The following is a 16,329-nucleotide window of genomic DNA, read 5'->3' as shown; positions in this document are numbered from 1 at the left end:
ATCCTTTGTCACTTTCTGTTGTCATACCTATGAAAGCTTAACAAAAAGTCATTGTGATGGTGTTATAGTTTAGATGCAGGCAGAGCGCGGGTTTGAATGTTTTCTCCTTTCCTTTGTTGTTCCATAATGGCCTTTCTTAGCAAATCCAGAAACATGATAAGCAGACCTTGCAAAACCATTGTTTCTTTGGCAGCTGGATGAATGTTGAGTTTATTTGGAAATGAAGACTATATATATTTCAGGGATCCACCCAGTTCCTGACCTGAGATGGAGAGAGGCTTAGTAAGGCTCTGCACGTTCAGCCGGTCACTGTTTTTTTCTGTGAGCAATTTTGGTTTCCTGAATCTGATGAGTCTGTCATTGCTCTTTCAGAAAAGACAAGAAAGACACGGACCCAAGTCCAAAAAAACCTGCTGGTGAGAAGAGATGATGGGAGGCTTTCCCCTTGGGTCTGTAGTCTTTATAACCAGGCCAGGGAGATATGTCCCCGAGGTTAGCTGAGGCAAATGTTTTTGGAAAGGAAGCTTCACACACTGTTTATATTTACAAAAGCCATTTCTGGTGCGTCTTTCTTGTTCACAGCTGAAACCCTGAAACTGTGCTTTTAATTTCCTGGGCCTAGCTCTGTCTCCTACTACTTGTTCTTACTGAAATCTGGGAGGAGGAACCAGGCTATTCATATGGTCTGGAGATAACCAAGAGTTGTTTTTAATGACAGGAATAATAAATAATGTGACAATCGTTTCTACGTAGTTTCTAATTTACTTCTATCTTACTAAGAGGTGTAATAAACTTGACCCTTAAGGTCCTTATGTTAAATTGACTACCTTAAAGATTAAGTAGTTATAAAGGTTTGTTAAGGGGTGTGTATCAGGTTGATTGCACATCCCCTAAGAGCATTCATGTGTGAAATTACTTAAGGCTTTCCCTTAAGCCCCTGTGAATAAAAAGATGTGTGGCTGAGGATTTCTAGGTGAGGTGTTTATTCGAAACACACCTAGACAGCTTCTCTGACTGTAGGAGTCATCAGGTATTTCTCTGCCATATTCTCCCTTCAGAGAACAGGCACTGTCGTAAGCTGGGATGTTTGTCAGTCTTTAGGCCCCAGTGTTCTAATGACCACGTTCTCCAGTTTGTTCTGTTAGGAAAAACTCAAACTATTAATTTAGTTAAGAGTGTTAAACTGTCATCTTTAGCCCAGGTGAGCACATTTGTGAAACATCACTGGAAGCTGTTAGATTAACAAAATGCCTTAGAGGGCCTCCTCTAGAATGGTTTCTTTAGGGATGGAATTGTCAACATTTGAGACCATTTGGGAGTTCTTTCCTTTCCCTGTCACCTTGACAAATGTGATGACCCTGTCATCAGCAAATCTCAACCACATGCTCTTTTTCAGCATCTGTGGGTGCTGCCCCCAACATCCCTGGTAAGTACCTTTCATCAGAGGTAGGACCTCACCTTCAAACACTTTTTTTGGAAGCTTTGCCATGTTTCTTTGGAGCTCTGATCTTTTTAATATCTTGACAGATTTCTGTCACATTAAAAATGGAGCCGAACACCAAGGTCAAGGCTTTGGATCCCCATATCGGCCAGCCGCCAAAAAAGAAAAAAAAAGGATCTGTAGATCTCTACCTTGAAGGACAATTGTTGTTCACCATTTTCTTTGTTTTGGGAATGAATGGAAAATGCCTAATGGAATAATAAGGATACAGCCTCTCTAATGGGGTATTTATTGCCATTCATCTCACAAATATTTTCTTGGTCAGCTACTGTGTGCCAGGGAGGACATGGCAGAGATGAAGTGCAGAGTCCTCACCTCAAGAAGCACAAAGGCTGGTTAACCAGGATGGGACGTAGCTGGCAGCCTAGCTTCCTTGGGAACAAGAAGTGGGATGACCCGGTACCTTGTCTGGCAAACCCATCTCTTGGAGAAGGGAAGAAATATTGAAAGGGAGGAGATGGAAAGCCAACAGCAGCAGAGGCTCCTTCCCAGTGGAGTCCTGGCTTCACCCCAGGCCCGCACTCCACTTTTAACCCACGGGCCCTCCCTGCGAGGTCTCTGCACGGCTGTTTGCCTCCATCATCCTCCGCTTAAAATAAGGAGACAGCTTACTACTCACTGCATGCTGGAATCCCCAGATTACTTCAGTATGTGTAAACTTCTTTGAAGTCCTTAGGAAGAGATTGTGTACAGCCACAATTGTATTTTATTGTATTTATTTATTTTTTGGATCTTTTTAAAATTATTTATTTATTTATTGTTATTGAATCAAAATTGATTATACATATTTTGGGGGTTCAACACTGAGATATGTTGATCAAATCAATATTACTAGCATGTATATTATTACAAATCCTAATTCTTTATGCCCCTTGACCAATCCCTCCCCATCCCCATTTCCCTCCCCCCTCTAATCACTCTAGATTTCTTCTCTCCCTCTGAAAGAACAATGGTTACTCTGTTGATTTGCTGCTCAAATGATCTGTCCAATGCTGAGAGGCATGATCAGGTCCCCCAATACTATCATAGAGCAGATGCCTCTTCTGTCACTATGAAATGGGCTCTGTGGAGACAGACATCCTCCTCCTTTCTTTATCTCTGCTGGTGACTCTCCTTGTGTCAACTCACTCCAATGGCTGGCGGACCATCTGTGTGGTGGTTGTAGCGTCTAGCTGCCTTGGTGGCAGCCATGGTTATAGTGGTGGCTGAGGTGGGCCACCCACACGGAGGAGGTATTTTTGCCTGCTTCGTGGTACTGGCAGTGTGCTTGGTTGTGGAGAGTGTCTGATCCCCGGTTCCATCCCCCGGTCCCCAAGTGGGTCCTGAGGCACTGGCACAGTGTGCCTGGTTGTGGGAGAGGGTCCAGTCCCCTTCTCCATGCCCCGGATCCCTGGGTGGGCCCCGAGGTGCTACAGCCACAATTTTTTTTTTTTTTTTTTGTCTTTTTCGTGACCGGCACTCAGCCAGTGAGTGCACTGGCCATTCATATATAGCCACAATTTTAATGGAGAAAGGAGCTCATATGTATACAACATTTTGATTCTGTATAAAAATTAAATCACAGATTGTCCAACGGCAAGAGTAGCTTTTTGATTTTTCAGTCAATATCATTGATTAAACAACAAAAAAATCACAGCTAAGGAATGGAGCAGCATGATCCTGCCAGAGCAAACTTCCCAGTCCTCCTTAAACACCATCCTGTTCTGCTGGTGTGTACTTAGATCTTTTTGACTCAGCAGATAAAAAGCCTGTTGGGTGAATTCATAAACCAGTTGGTCTAGGAAGCAGCTCTCAGGTGCTGTAAGATAGGACTTATTTCTTCTCTTTTTTTCCTTCCCTTTTCCTCTTCATACAGGTGGATTTTAAGAACGACACCACTTCCAAGGCGATTCATAGTATATTTAAGTGTGCCATACAGCTGCTGTGGGAAAAAGGACTTGTTTTCCAGAAGGATGGTGGTTTCGATAACCTATATTATGTAAGAGACCTGCACCTTAATTTTTTCTTCACAGCTTCAATTACAAATATATTTATTACCTACAAATACCTACTTATTGTATTTAAAAACCATTAAGGAGGTACATAAAATCAGAAGTGAAAGTTGGCCCTTCTCTTTCCCAAGGTACCTCTTTTAACAATATATCCTTCTAGTCATGTATCTGTATATTTATAGAGGCAGACATATAAAAATATGCTCCTTTGGCTTATTTGTTTTACCAAAATGTGATCACCTTCTAAATCAGGGTTTCTCAACCTCAGCGCTATCTGGATCAGATGATTCTTTGTTGTGGGGCTGTCCTGTGCACTGTAGGGTGTTTAGCAGCCTCGCTGGCCTTTACCCAGTAAGTGTCAGTAGCAGCCCCCTGGTCATGACAAGTAAAAATGTCTCTGGACACTGACAAATATCCCCTGGGACAGTTGAGAACCACTGCTCTAAATAATGCTCAGCAACTTTTTTGGTACCAAAATAGCACATCTTGGGCTGGCTGGTTAGCTCAGTTGGATAGAGCGCAGCCTTATAACACCAAGGTCAAGGGCTTGGATCCCTCTACCAGCCAGCCACCAAAAAAATAAGAAAAAACAAAGTAGCATTTCACAGGCTCCTATCTACAATAGTACTATATCTACCTCATGCTTTTTAACCTCCTCATGGTATCTCATATCATGGGTACATGCTGTACATTTTTTAACCATTCCTCTGTGATGGACATTTATGATGTTTCCAACTTTTGCTGTCACACAGCTATTTTTGCACAATTATCTCTGTGAACTCATGTCAGTATTCCTGTAAGATTGACTCTTAAAAGAAGAGTTGCTGGAGCAAAGGGCCTGTACCTTTAAGTTTTTGGTTGACGCAGTCTGACTGGCCTCTCTACAGGTTGTGCCAGGTGACACCCCAGCAGGAGGAGGAGTGCATGTTGGCCCCCTCCTTCCTTTGTTAAAAGTTCGCCTCTTACTGCAGACCTTTAATATTGGAGGAGCCAGTTGAACGTGAGCCTCCTTGCAACACTGACATCAATAACACAGCGGTGGCTGCAGTTACTTGCAGTTCTCCTAGCGACAGATCAAAACTCTGAAGTATCCCGAAAGTCTCACTATTTACAGGAGAGATTCCTAAGGGGGAAGCTTTTCACAGGACATTTTCTGATGTTGATTTACACTAGTGATTCCCCATTTTAGAGAGCTTTTAAAAATTAAGATATGTTTTAAAAGTTATTTGAATAATTTTGAAAAAGGTATTCCAGCCTGTAGAAGGGTGAGTGTGATCCACCTGGTCCGTGCGATCCACCCGGTCCACCCGATCCACCTGTCCCAGGACGGTTGGGAGTCCAATGCCTCCTGGGAGGCTGGAGAAGCTCCTGCTGGACAAGCGCACCTTGAGCCCCCTCTGGGACACACATTCCTTGCAGGCCCTGGGGTCACAGGCAGCAGTCCAGGGTGAGGTGTGGCAGGGCTGCACCCTTCCTCCTGTGAATCATTGTGAGTTGGAATGGGGTGATCAGGCAAGAGTAGGTCTCTTGTCTGCACCTCTGACTTCACTCCTCCGTTGCCTGTAGGTTTCCTTCCTCCTGAGGCTTGGCCTCAGGGAAGTGGTTATCAAGTAATGTCAATACTTCTGTTTGTATTGGGCTTTCTGGTTTTCAGCAGCTCTCACATGTTACCTTTTTTAATCTTCACAATAACCCTATGAGCTGAGAGAAAGCAGGTGCAATCAGTATCCCCATTCTGTAAGTCTGGCCATGTTCTTGGGCTATGTCAGGAGGAAACTCACAAGTGTTTGCATGCTTGTTTTCTTTCTTCCTCCCTTCTTCCCTCTCTCCTTCCCTCCCTCCTTCCCCCCTCTTCCTCCCTTCTTTCCTTCCTTTTTTTCTCTTTTCTTTCCTTTTTTTTGTTATTAGATTTACTATTGAAAACGAAGGTGAAACCCATTTGGTTGCTACTTCCTTCTTACCTGAGCTGATTGAGAGAGACACTTGGTTATGTCTGCCTTCAAGAGCAGAAGGTGTTTCAGTGGATAGGCTAGATTTGCTCTCTTGCTAGCTGTTCCTTACAATTTTTTTCTTTTATTTTTCCTTGTGATTGGGAGAAGGAAAAAAACTAATGAATCACAGGGCAGGTGTCACGGCCCAGAGGAAGGGGTCCTGGGGTGGAAATTGGAGACTTCAACCATGTGTGCCTTTCTCAAAAATATAACAACAAATAAGAGTAAACTTACAAAATGTGTTATGAGTGTTTAATAAGAAAATTGCTCCTTAAAAGTACAGAATTCCAGTTTTTCTTTATGCCGTGGCGCCAGTGAACCAACTCCCGAGGGTGTGTGCACTGGCCCAACTGCTACAGTGAGCCACTTAGAAACAGAACAGGCCTGACAATAGGCCAAGTATCGAAAACCACGTTTTGATGTAGCAAAGATGATTGTTATGAAATCTTTAGAAACTATCCTAAGTACTAATTTGGGAGTCTGGATGACACAACTGCCGTGTTACCTAAGAACACTTTCTATCTGAACTATTTTTCCTATTTAGGTAACCAGAGAAGACAAAGACCTGCACAGAAAGATCCACCAGATCATTCAGGAAGATTGCCAGAAACCAAATCGTAAGTGGTATAATGCACAGGTGCCGCCCTGGTGCACTGGAAGGGGATGCTCCCTCCCAGAGAGCACTGGATGGAGAGTCAGGAGACCTGGGGCTTGGCCCAGTAGTGGCTTGGAGAGGTGATGCTCGAGGTACCTGCCCTCTCTGAGCCTCAGTTTCCTCTTCTTTACAGTGAGTATTAGGCTAGCACAGTTGTTCTGACCTTGGCTGCACATAAGATTCAGCCTTGGAGCTTTTAAATATGCAGTGTGCAGGTCTCACCCGTAGGGATTCTGATTCTGTGGGGGATGGGGTGGGACTAGAGAGGTGAGGTCTGCAGGTGATCCTGATGCAGTGATGTAAGCCATTACACTAGAACTTTTTGATGTCTTTCTGGTTCTCATGTTCTTTCTGATTTATATTATTTCTTGTTCCACACTTTCCTCTTGTCTTTGAACACAAACCTGTCATTTCCCTGTCTTCTAACATCAAGGCCTTTCAGTGTTGGGAGGAATGGTTCTAGACATTACAGTTTGTGGATGGTATAATTCAGTGATCTTGGAAACTGATCATTTGCAAAAGAAACAGTTTAGAACATAGTTTTAGTGGAGTTAGGTCAGCCTCTAGTGGTTAGACGCTCAAACTGTAGCTAATCTGGCAATGAACATTACCATTTCCACACTAGTTAGAAGGAGAAGGAAGCATTAGTCATATCTTTAAATCCTAAGTAAACTATCAGTCTCAAAGGTGACTTTTCAAAGTCCACCTTTTGCAAACATATGCTAATAACAAATGTTGGAGACTTTGTTAATGACCCCAGGTCCCCTGATCCTGCCAGAGAAGTCCGCCTCCAGTCTTTTCAGCATGTACATCCCTGGGGCTTGGACCTGCTCCAGGCTGAGTCAGTGGGTGGAGCTGGGCCAGGTCTCCAACCCTGGTGTTTATGGCATCCCTATTTAGCCTTCAAGAATTGATGAGGTCAGATCCCAGACTGGTGTGACAACAGGTCTTAAAATAAACTGAAAGCAATCTATTATTTTAATGCAAGTGAATGAATGTTGTTCACTTCATTCAGAACAATCAGAACAGACTTTAGTTGAAGGGAAAGCCTGTTTGTCCACAATTGAAAGAGCTTTTGAGAACAGTGCCATGTGGGATTTCTCAGCCAAGAAGAGAAGAGAAGATGCTCTTAAGAAAACATCCCTGCTCCATCCTAGTCCCGGCCTGGCCAGATTCTTATTTTGATCTGCATTAGAACAGAATGTGGATCAAAGCCTAGGGCTGGTGAAGCAAATGAAAGGAATTCACACTTCATTTCTTAGGAGCCCCTAACAGCCTCAGTGACCTGAAGGGGGAGGTACAGGTGGCAGGTTTTATATCCACTCACAGGCCAGCTCCTGCTTCCATGAGTATCTGTGTAAAGGTGGACAGGCTGTGCCACTCATGCTGTAAAGGCAAACTTCTAAAAGCCACAAGCCAATGTCCTGGCACTAATAAACTCCCAGGAGCTGAATTCTGGAGCCTGAGTAACTGAGAATGCCCATAAAAGACCTCATCGGGACTGTCTTGTAATCTGCTGGGACCATTCCTCTCCACAATGCCATAAACTGTGGCATTAAAACATTATTCTGAACACTAAGATATGCACATTTTAAAAACATGAGATAGTGCAAAAATACACACAGAACTGTCTGATTCCCTTCCAGCGCTGAGCCTTAGCCTCTGTGTTCCACTCTCCAAAGACAGTGGTTGTTACTAGTTTCTTTTTTATTTTTATCAGTATACAATGTAGTTGATTTTCATGTCCCCTTTACCAATTCCTCCTTATCCTCCCTCCCTCTGCCCCTGTCCCCCATCAACATCATATCTGTTCACTTGTCTTAACAAGTTCAAGGAATTGTTGTGTCTTTTTTTTTTTCCTCCTGTTTGTTTGTATATATTTATTTTATTTTTTTTATTAGTTCCTACAAATGAGTGAGAACATGTGGTATTTCTCTTTCTGTGCCTGGCTTATTTCACTTAATTTTCTCTAAGTCCATCCATGTTGCTGCGAATGGTAGTATTTCACTTTTTTTTATAGCAGAGTAAGTATTCCACTGTGTACATGTATCACATTTTTCTTATCCATTTATCTGATGATGGACATTTGGACTGGTTCCAACTCTTGGCTATTGTAAATAGTGCTGCAGTAAACATGGGAGTGCAGGCATCCCTTCGACATAATGATTTCCATTCCTTAGGGTACATGCCCAGCACTGGAATAGCTGGCTCATAGGGTAGAGGACCCTCCATACCATTTTCCATAGAGGCTGTATCATTTTGCAGTCTCACCAACAGTGTTGGAGAGTTCCTTTTTTTCCACATCCTCGCCAGCATTTGTCATTCTCAGTCTTTTGGATATTAGCCATCCTAACTGGAGTGAGATGGTATCTCAAAGTGGTTTTGATTTGCATTTCCCAAATGCTGAGTGATGTTGAGCATTTTTTCATGTGTCTGTTGGCCACTTGTATATCTTCCTTTAGAAATGCCCGTTTAGCTCCTTTGTCCATTTTTTAATTGGGTTGCTTTTTTTTTTTTTTTTTTGGCTGTTAAGTTGTTTGAGTTCCTTGTATATTCTGGTTATTAATCCTTTGTCAGATGTATGTTTTGCAAATATTTTCTCCCACTCTATTGGTTGTCTTTTTGCTCTGTTAATTGTTTCTTTTGCTGTGCAGAAGCTTTTTAGTTTTTTTTTTGTTTTTTTTTTTTTGTCTTTTTTTTTTTTGTCTTTTTCGTGACCGGCACTCAGCCAGTGAGTGCACCAGCCATTCCTATATAGGATCCGAACCCGCGGCGGGAGCGGGAGCGTCGCTGCACTCCCAGCGCCGCACTCTCCCGAGTGCGCCACGGGCTCGGCCCAGAAGCTTTTTAGTTTGATATAATCCCATTTGTTTATTTTTCCTTTGGTTGCCTGTGCTTTTAGGGTTGTATTCATAAAGTCTGTACTCAATCCTACTTCCTGGAGTGTTTCCCCTATGTTTTCTTTAAGGAGTTTTATTGTTTCAGAATGTATATTTAATTCTTTAATCCATTTTTAGTTGATTTTAGTATATGGTTAGAGGTACAGGTGTAGTTTCATTCTACTATATTCATTATACTATTTCTTGTATATCCTTCTAGAGATGTTATATGCACTGAAAAACATATTTTGTCCTTTTTAAAAAACACAAGTGAAGGTTAGCACACAAAACACATTGTTCCATACCTTGTATTTTAAATCTAACATTGGCTTCTAGAGGTCATCTGGCAATAGTACATATAATGGAAATCAGGTTTCCAATACATGAACTTTTGGGGGATACATTTAATCCATAGCAATAATAGTGTCTATATCATGGGTTGTTATGAGAAGCAAATGAGTTGGTGTTTACAAAGCTGTTGGAAGAGTACTCAGCATATACTTAGGGCTACAAAAGAGTTAAATAAAAATGAAGCTCCAGGTGATAACCCTTACCTCTCTAGCCTGGAGTCCTGAAGGCTCACTCTCTGCTAGGTTTATAGTATTGATATGGAAGGAACAGTTTGAGATAGCATCTCTGTGGATTTTGCTCTATTATTGTTGGGCTAAAGTTTAAAAAGTCTTGATTTTTGCTTTAAGTAGGGGTACAACAATGGTAAATTATCCAAAAAGAAAGAGGTCTACATTGAAGGTGTGTTTTTATCCCCAACTTTTTATTATGAAAATACTCCAATCTATAGAAAAATTAAGACTGGTACAATAAACACCCATATACCCTTCACCTAGATTCACTAAAAAAAAAAAAAAATTAGCATGCATTTTCTAAGCATAGGGACATTCTCCTATATAATGATCACATCATTTTCACACCTAAGAATAACATTCGGTGAGTTCTAAAACGGCAGCATCTCACTAGATGATTACTGTACATGTGAGCTTTTTGAAAAGCTGATGATATATCAAGCTCAGACTCATTCTATGCATTGGGTTGTACAACGGTTTTTTGTGGAAACAGTGTTTTGTGAAATACCATATAATACTTCTTATATTGGAGTGATTTTTTAAAACTTATTACAATCTTTTAGAAAGACTGTTAGAATGATTTCTTAACCTTTTATAGTTAAGTAGGTATATCTGAAATTTATCTTAATATGATTTTGGTCTTTAGAATATCTATTTAGAAAGCTATTTTTGGTTTCTGGTGGAGGTATGGTATCAGATGAGGAGCACTTAGAAGAACGTAAGGCACAGTAATCATTGGGCTTTGAGATGCATTGTAGGATAAGTGTCTGCCAGGTAAACACCTTTCAGAAAAGTCTGCTTCACCTTGTGGGTTTGTCCTATGAAGAGTCAAACGATATGTTCTAACCTCTGGGGAACTGCTTGCTGGCTTTTATTACTTTGACTATTTTCTAATAATTTCTCATATAAAGAAGAATCTAAGCTTATTTCCCCATGTGACTGGAAGGTCATTTTTTGAACAGCCCCACCACACAACCCTCAGATAGCAGACCAGCCTTCCTGCAGAAGTATTTTAGGCCTGCGGGACAGTCACCATCGCTGCTTAGGGCCCCATGTAGACCTGTCAGTCATCTCGAGCCTTGAGCCCAAGCAGCCATGTCTTACAAAAACTAAGGTTAAAAGCTGAGTAGGGGCTGGTTGGTTAGCTCAGCTGGTTAGAGCATGGTACTGGTAACACCAAGGTCCAGGGTTCGATCTCTGTGCCAGCCAGCTGAAAGCTCCTGGTGCTCCCTCTCTGCAGGGTGTGGGCCTGGCTTGGTTGGAGTCCTTCTCCAGCCATCCTCTGTCATCAACCCCATCCTGCCATCCCTTGCTATTTAGCTTTAACTGATTATGAGTCTTTTCTTCTTGGGAAGGACTGAAGCTTCTTTAGAGCAGGGACTAGGTTATGTGCATCATCTTGATTTATGGATGAGGTGATAGAATCATAGTAATTCACCTGTAAGAAGCACCTACCACAAGTCCCCTTTCATCTACCCAGCCACCCTGTGAAGTAGGTTGTTTTATTCTCAGGAGCCACTTTGCCCCGGTCATAGAGCCAAGACTTGAATTCAGGTCTGGTGGACTCCAGTGTCAGCTGTCCGTCCACCACGTTCTACTTGCTCCTACTTGCTCAGCACTGCACACCTAGTAGGTGTTCAGGAAATCTTTACTGAGTAAATGTTGAAGCAGCAGCCTGGAAATGTGGAGACCAGTAACCCCAGCCGGGAGGAGTAATGCGTTGATGCAGCCACTAGAGGTCAGAGTTTAGCAAATCTTTGTTAGCCCAGGACCAGTCTCTCAAGCTCAGAGCTGGAAAAGACCTCAGAGGTGGTCCCCCTCCCCAGTGACCCTCTTCATAGGTGAGAAAGCTGAGGCTTAGGGATGCCGTGACTTGCCCAGGGCTACAAAGGTGCGTAAAACCCTGCTTTGCTCAACACTGCAATACCTCGTTCAAGCAGTTTCCTGGAGCCCGAAGCATTTTTTCTATCTGAAAACAACATTCAGTGACTGTGTGTTTCCATCTGAAAACAACATTCGGTGACTATGTGGAGCAGCTTTTGTGTGCCAGGTGCTGGGTATACAGTGGTGAGAGACCATGTCTAGCCCAACCGTGGAGCTTTTTTTTTTTTTAAGTTTATTTATTTGTTATTATTATTATTATTTTTTTTACGTTCTGTGATGTTGTTGCAGAGCAGTTGCGGGGAAGGGGAGAGGGAGATGGGAAGGGGGAAGGAAATAGGGTGGGAGAAGAAGGCCGATGACATTCCTCATTCCTGCATGGGAGACCAGGGGTCTTCCAGCAGTGGCTTGGTCATTGCTGGCTGGGTGTAGATATCAGAACGGTATGGCTGAAGCCCTTGCCACCCCCCACACCCACCCCAACTCGGGAGCCTGGAGCACTTCCTGCAGCAGCTTGGTGGTCATTACTGGGCTGGTTGTGGGTGTTGGGGGGGTGCGGTCAAGGCCCTCAGCCCCCTACCTCCCTAGCTTGTGAGAGCCCAGGGTGCTTCCTGCAGCAGCTTGGTGGTCATTACTGGGCTGGTTGTGGGTGTTGGGGGGGGTGCAGCCAAGGCCCTTGGCCCCCTACCACCCCAGCTTGTGAGAGCCCAGGGTGCTTCCTGCAGCAGCTGGGTGGTCATCACTGGTTGGTTGCAGGTGTCAGGGTCATGGCTGAGGCCCCTCCCCCTCCCCCTCCCTGTCTTGGTAGCCCAGGTGGCTTCTAGTCCTTTCAGGTTTTATACGTTTTCTTTGGTGATGAGAGACCATTACTAGTTAATATCAAACTTTTTCTCTGGTTGTGGGTACTTTGTTTTTTCTTTCATCTCTGTGTTGGATTATTTGCTGTCCTCACCATTTAAATTCTGCACTGGAACTAATTTGTTGTCCTTTGCTTACTTCTAAAATGGGGGGACTTCCTGTGGGGACCAGTACTTGAGCTCTGTGGTTGAGCTAAATTGCTGCTTTGCTGCTGATTCCCTGGGGAAGGCTTTTTCTGCAGCTCGGGTTTTAATGGTTCACTTTATAGGTGCTTCTGAGTCTCATGAGATCCAGTGCACCTGGGTTGTACAGAAACTCTGGTCTGGCCTGAGTCTTTTCAGTAAACTGCACCCCCTGCAGTTCTGTATTCCTGATCAGTCTACACTGAGTGCTCCTACGCTGATTAGGGGGCAGATCAGCTGTCCTTGCTGTGCCCCACTATCCCCCGATGGGCCCGTCTCCCTCACCACCCATGCTGCGAACACTTCCCATGGGAAGGGCCCTGTGCCGGTCCCTTGCCATGACTCACCAGCCTCTGAGTGGCTCCTTTTTCTAGTTGTTGTGGCTCCTTGCTCCTGTGTGGGTCCACGGGAACCCTGTTAGTGGTCTTCCTGGCCTGGGGGCCACAAAGGCCCTCTTCTCCCCTGCAGCCTCCAAGCAACTCCATCCAAAGGGCACAGCTGTGGCTTTTGCCAGCTCCTGCTCTGTGCACTCAGCAGGGCCAGCCTTAAAGTGTCCGGGGCTCAAAATTGTCAGAGCAGTTTTTTCTTTCTCTCATCGTGGCTTCTCCTGCCTTCATGAACTCTGTACGTCTCTCCTCCTCTTCCCCTGAGCTCTAGCAGCCCCAGCTTGCTTTTTTATAGTTGTAAATTGGTTGATTTGTGGAAGAGAGTGATGCTGGGAACCATCTATTCCACCATCTTGACTGGGAGCTAAGAGAAATCTTTTCTGAGGCAAATTTAATGCAGGCTTAGAGTAAGAATCCAATTGCCTTAATGTGGGGATGGTACAAAATGGACTAGAAGAAACAGAGATGTAAATCTGGACAATTTCTGAAAGAAATTCCGCCTCAAAGTTTTCAAACATTTTGATCTGTTAATATGTATTAAAATTGGAGCTCAAAGAGATCAATGAACTTGCCTGAAGTTGCTTAGTGACTAGAAGTGTATGTAGTGCCAGATTTTGAATCCAAGCTGTTCCGACCATGGAGCTTTAAAGTGTGAAGATTGGGGAGGGTCTGTTTAGTAATGTTTGACTTTGACTCAGAATTAGAAATACATTTTACATCATGACCCAATAAATTATATAATTCTAATGCATAAGATATATATATATATATATATATATATATATATATATATATGAAATAAAGTTTCACAAAGTGATACTTATCTTAATTATAATGCAGTGCATTCTGTAATTTTCTATTCTAGTCTATTTTAGTCTGTTTGGTAAGAAAAAGAATGCTAATTACAACCCATGAAAATTGATATCATGATTCCCTAATGGTCACCACCCTCAGCATGAATACCACTGCTCTAAATCATTGATTTCAACTAGGAAAGGAGTTACTAACCCTCAACTTTTATCATTGTATACCAAGTGGTCTTAGTTTGGGGTAGAGGGTAAGAGGTTACTAGAACACAGCTGTCACAGACAAGGCTTGTTGGGAGCCAGCAGAGAAAAATGAGAACAGGTAAAGGTAGGAACGCTTCTTGCTATGGCAGCCCCATCACATCAGGACACTGGAGGCAGAGTGTGGAGGCCACTGCAAACTGGCTCTGCTGTGAGCCTCCAGAGGGGGCCATCTGGGAAGCCAGAGGTTTAGCACTGAATACATGCACTTGTACATGAAATTGCACTGGAGAAAAACATTGATCAAGCTCTAAAACTCCATTCAGTTATGCATATAAAATCACTGATTGGGAATCGTTGAAGGTTGAAGGTCAGAGACCCTAAGCAGTGGGTCCGCGTCACTGTGGTGACATAGAGGGCCTGAGAACAGGTTTTTTGTTTTGTTTTTGTGATAATCTAGACAGGTACATCTCAAACTTAATGTGTGTGATAATCATCTGGGGAACTTGTCAAAATGCAGGTGCTGATTCAGGAGGTCTGCAGAGGGGGTGGACGGAGGCGGCTCTGACAGTTGTGTCTGCGCTTAACCACCTGCCTTTTTCCTGCAGATGTGGAGAAGGGTTGCCACTTCCTGCACATCTTGGCCTGTGCTCGTCTGAACGTCTTCCCCGGCCTGAGTGAGGCTGTGCTGCAGCAGGTGCTGGAGCTCCTGGAGGACCAGAGTGACATCGTCAGCACCATGGAGCACTACTACATGGCATTCTGAGCAGAGGCCCACAGACAGCATGGGAGGTCCAGCTGAGGAGGAGAGAGACGAGGTGGTGTTCACCCCCAGGCTCTCATTGTAAACACCATGAGGGGGCTTATATGTCTGGAGGCAGTAACCTCATAATAAACTTTAAAATATGGTCGTTCGGACAATGGGATCTGGCATAAATCATGTTGGCTACCTTCCACCCACTGTATCCTTGGGATACAGTGACTTTGAGCTCAGCCACAACATACAAGAAAGCCCTGCCTGTTGACCTCTTGGCTGGACTGGGCATCACTTACAGAGCAGAAGGGGGAGGAAACAGTGTTGGTGGTTTAATGCTGTCGTGGTGGAGGGACATCACAGGGTAAAGGCCCATGCACTGCAGAAGGTGAAAGCATAGGGTAAGGACACACAGGTTTTTTTTTTTTTTCTCCCACCTTTGCCTCATTTTATTGGTTAGAAGCAAGTCACAGTTCCCACCTGTACTCAAGGGAGAGGGGATACAGAAGGGCATAAACACCAGCATCTGTATTCATGAGAGATATTAGTGTGTCATTTTCTTGTCTTCTAATGTCTTTATCAGGTTCTGTTATTAATTTTATACAGATCATTTTTGAAAATGCTTTTTATTTTTATATATTTCTTTTCCTCTTCCTTTCAACTGGTTTTCAGAAACAAATACCAGGTTGAATTGTTGATAGAAACACCTAAGCTTTTGTTAGTAGAACATATGCCTTGAAATAAAAACAAAACAAAACAAAAAAAACAGTATACTTCAAAACAGCATCAATAATTTTGTTTTGTTTTGTTTTACATAAAAAATGAGTTCACAATGGCCACCTACCCTCAAGGCCCTCACAATCCCTCAGGCCTCAGTCAGGGGCCTCTGGAAGCTTTATTCATGTCTTTTGTCAGTCATCCTTCGTAATGTTCCTTGTTTCTTGATAGAATTTCAGCAGCATTAAACTTGAAGAGTTCCAAATATGTGTAGTAAATTTCTTTCAACTTCTGTACAATGACTGATTGAAGGCCACACAATCTAAAGCTTGTTAAAACTTCAGACCATCAGATGATGCATTCCTCTGGGCCACTCTTGACAGTTAAGAACTGGTTTAGGGGAGTAGTTCTCCCCCGATGAGTGTGCTGCCTACGGTTTCTGTGGCTCAAGCACCAGCAGTGGGGCCAGAAGCCTGGGCTGATGTTTATAGACTCACCCAGAGATGGTAATAAACAGGGATCCAAGGTGTGGCTCTGTGGTTGTCATTTTTTCCTTATTTTCATTCTGAATTGGAAGGTGTCTCTACATTTCCCTGAACTTACAGAGGTGCATGACTAAATACATTGTCCTTCAATGCCCCTAAAGATCGTGGAGGCTGTCAGCCAGATGCCTGGCAGGCGGTAGATGTTATTTTCAAGGTTGCTGCTGAGTGTGCAGAACGTGCTGACACCATCCAGACAAGACTCGGTATGCGCCCAGACAGGTGATGGAGTCATGCTTTTGTTCGGAATGACAAGGTAAAGGAAAAACATCTGAGGTATGCAATAGGCTTGTTCTAACAGCGAAATGACAAATCCAGCCAGCAAAAATCAAGCATGGAGAAAGATTTGGAATTAATTACAGTCATTTCGCAGAAGGCACATATGCCTTCGTCTGCTGCTTTTG

The 16,329-nt window shown here is 43.4% G+C and overlaps 1 protein-coding gene and 1 long non-coding RNA gene across 3 annotated transcripts in view; one reads left to right on the top strand and one right to left on the bottom strand.

Moving 5' to 3' along the window:
- Positions 1 to 15,971, top strand: part of STN1 (STN1 subunit of CST complex) — a 37,747-nt gene extending 21,776 nt beyond the window's left edge. For both annotated transcript variants that reach the window (XM_063101876.1, XM_063101875.1), the window contains exons 8-10: positions 3,357 to 3,479; positions 6,028 to 6,100; positions 14,521 to 15,971. In XM_063101876.1, coding sequence (XP_062957946.1) covers positions 3,357 to 3,479; positions 6,028 to 6,100; positions 14,521 to 14,678 — 354 coding nt within the window. In that variant the 3' untranslated portion in view covers positions 14,679 to 15,971. The remainder of the gene's footprint in view (positions 1 to 3,356; positions 3,480 to 6,027; positions 6,101 to 14,520) is intronic.
- LOC134381952 (uncharacterized) overlaps positions 13,751 to 16,329 on the bottom strand; it is a 40,267-nt gene continuing 37,688 nt past the window's right edge. The window contains exon 3 of the long non-coding RNA XR_010024036.1: positions 13,751 to 14,621. This is a non-coding gene — a long non-coding RNA (uncharacterized LOC134381952). The remainder of the gene's footprint in view (positions 14,622 to 16,329) is intronic.

This window comes from Cynocephalus volans, chromosome 7 (assembly GCF_027409185.1).
Source record: "Cynocephalus volans isolate mCynVol1 chromosome 7, mCynVol1.pri, whole genome shotgun sequence".
In the NCBI taxonomy this organism is placed as follows: domain Eukaryota; kingdom Metazoa; phylum Chordata; class Mammalia; order Dermoptera; family Cynocephalidae; genus Cynocephalus; species Cynocephalus volans.
This window is presented reverse-complemented; position numbering and strand designations above follow the sequence as displayed.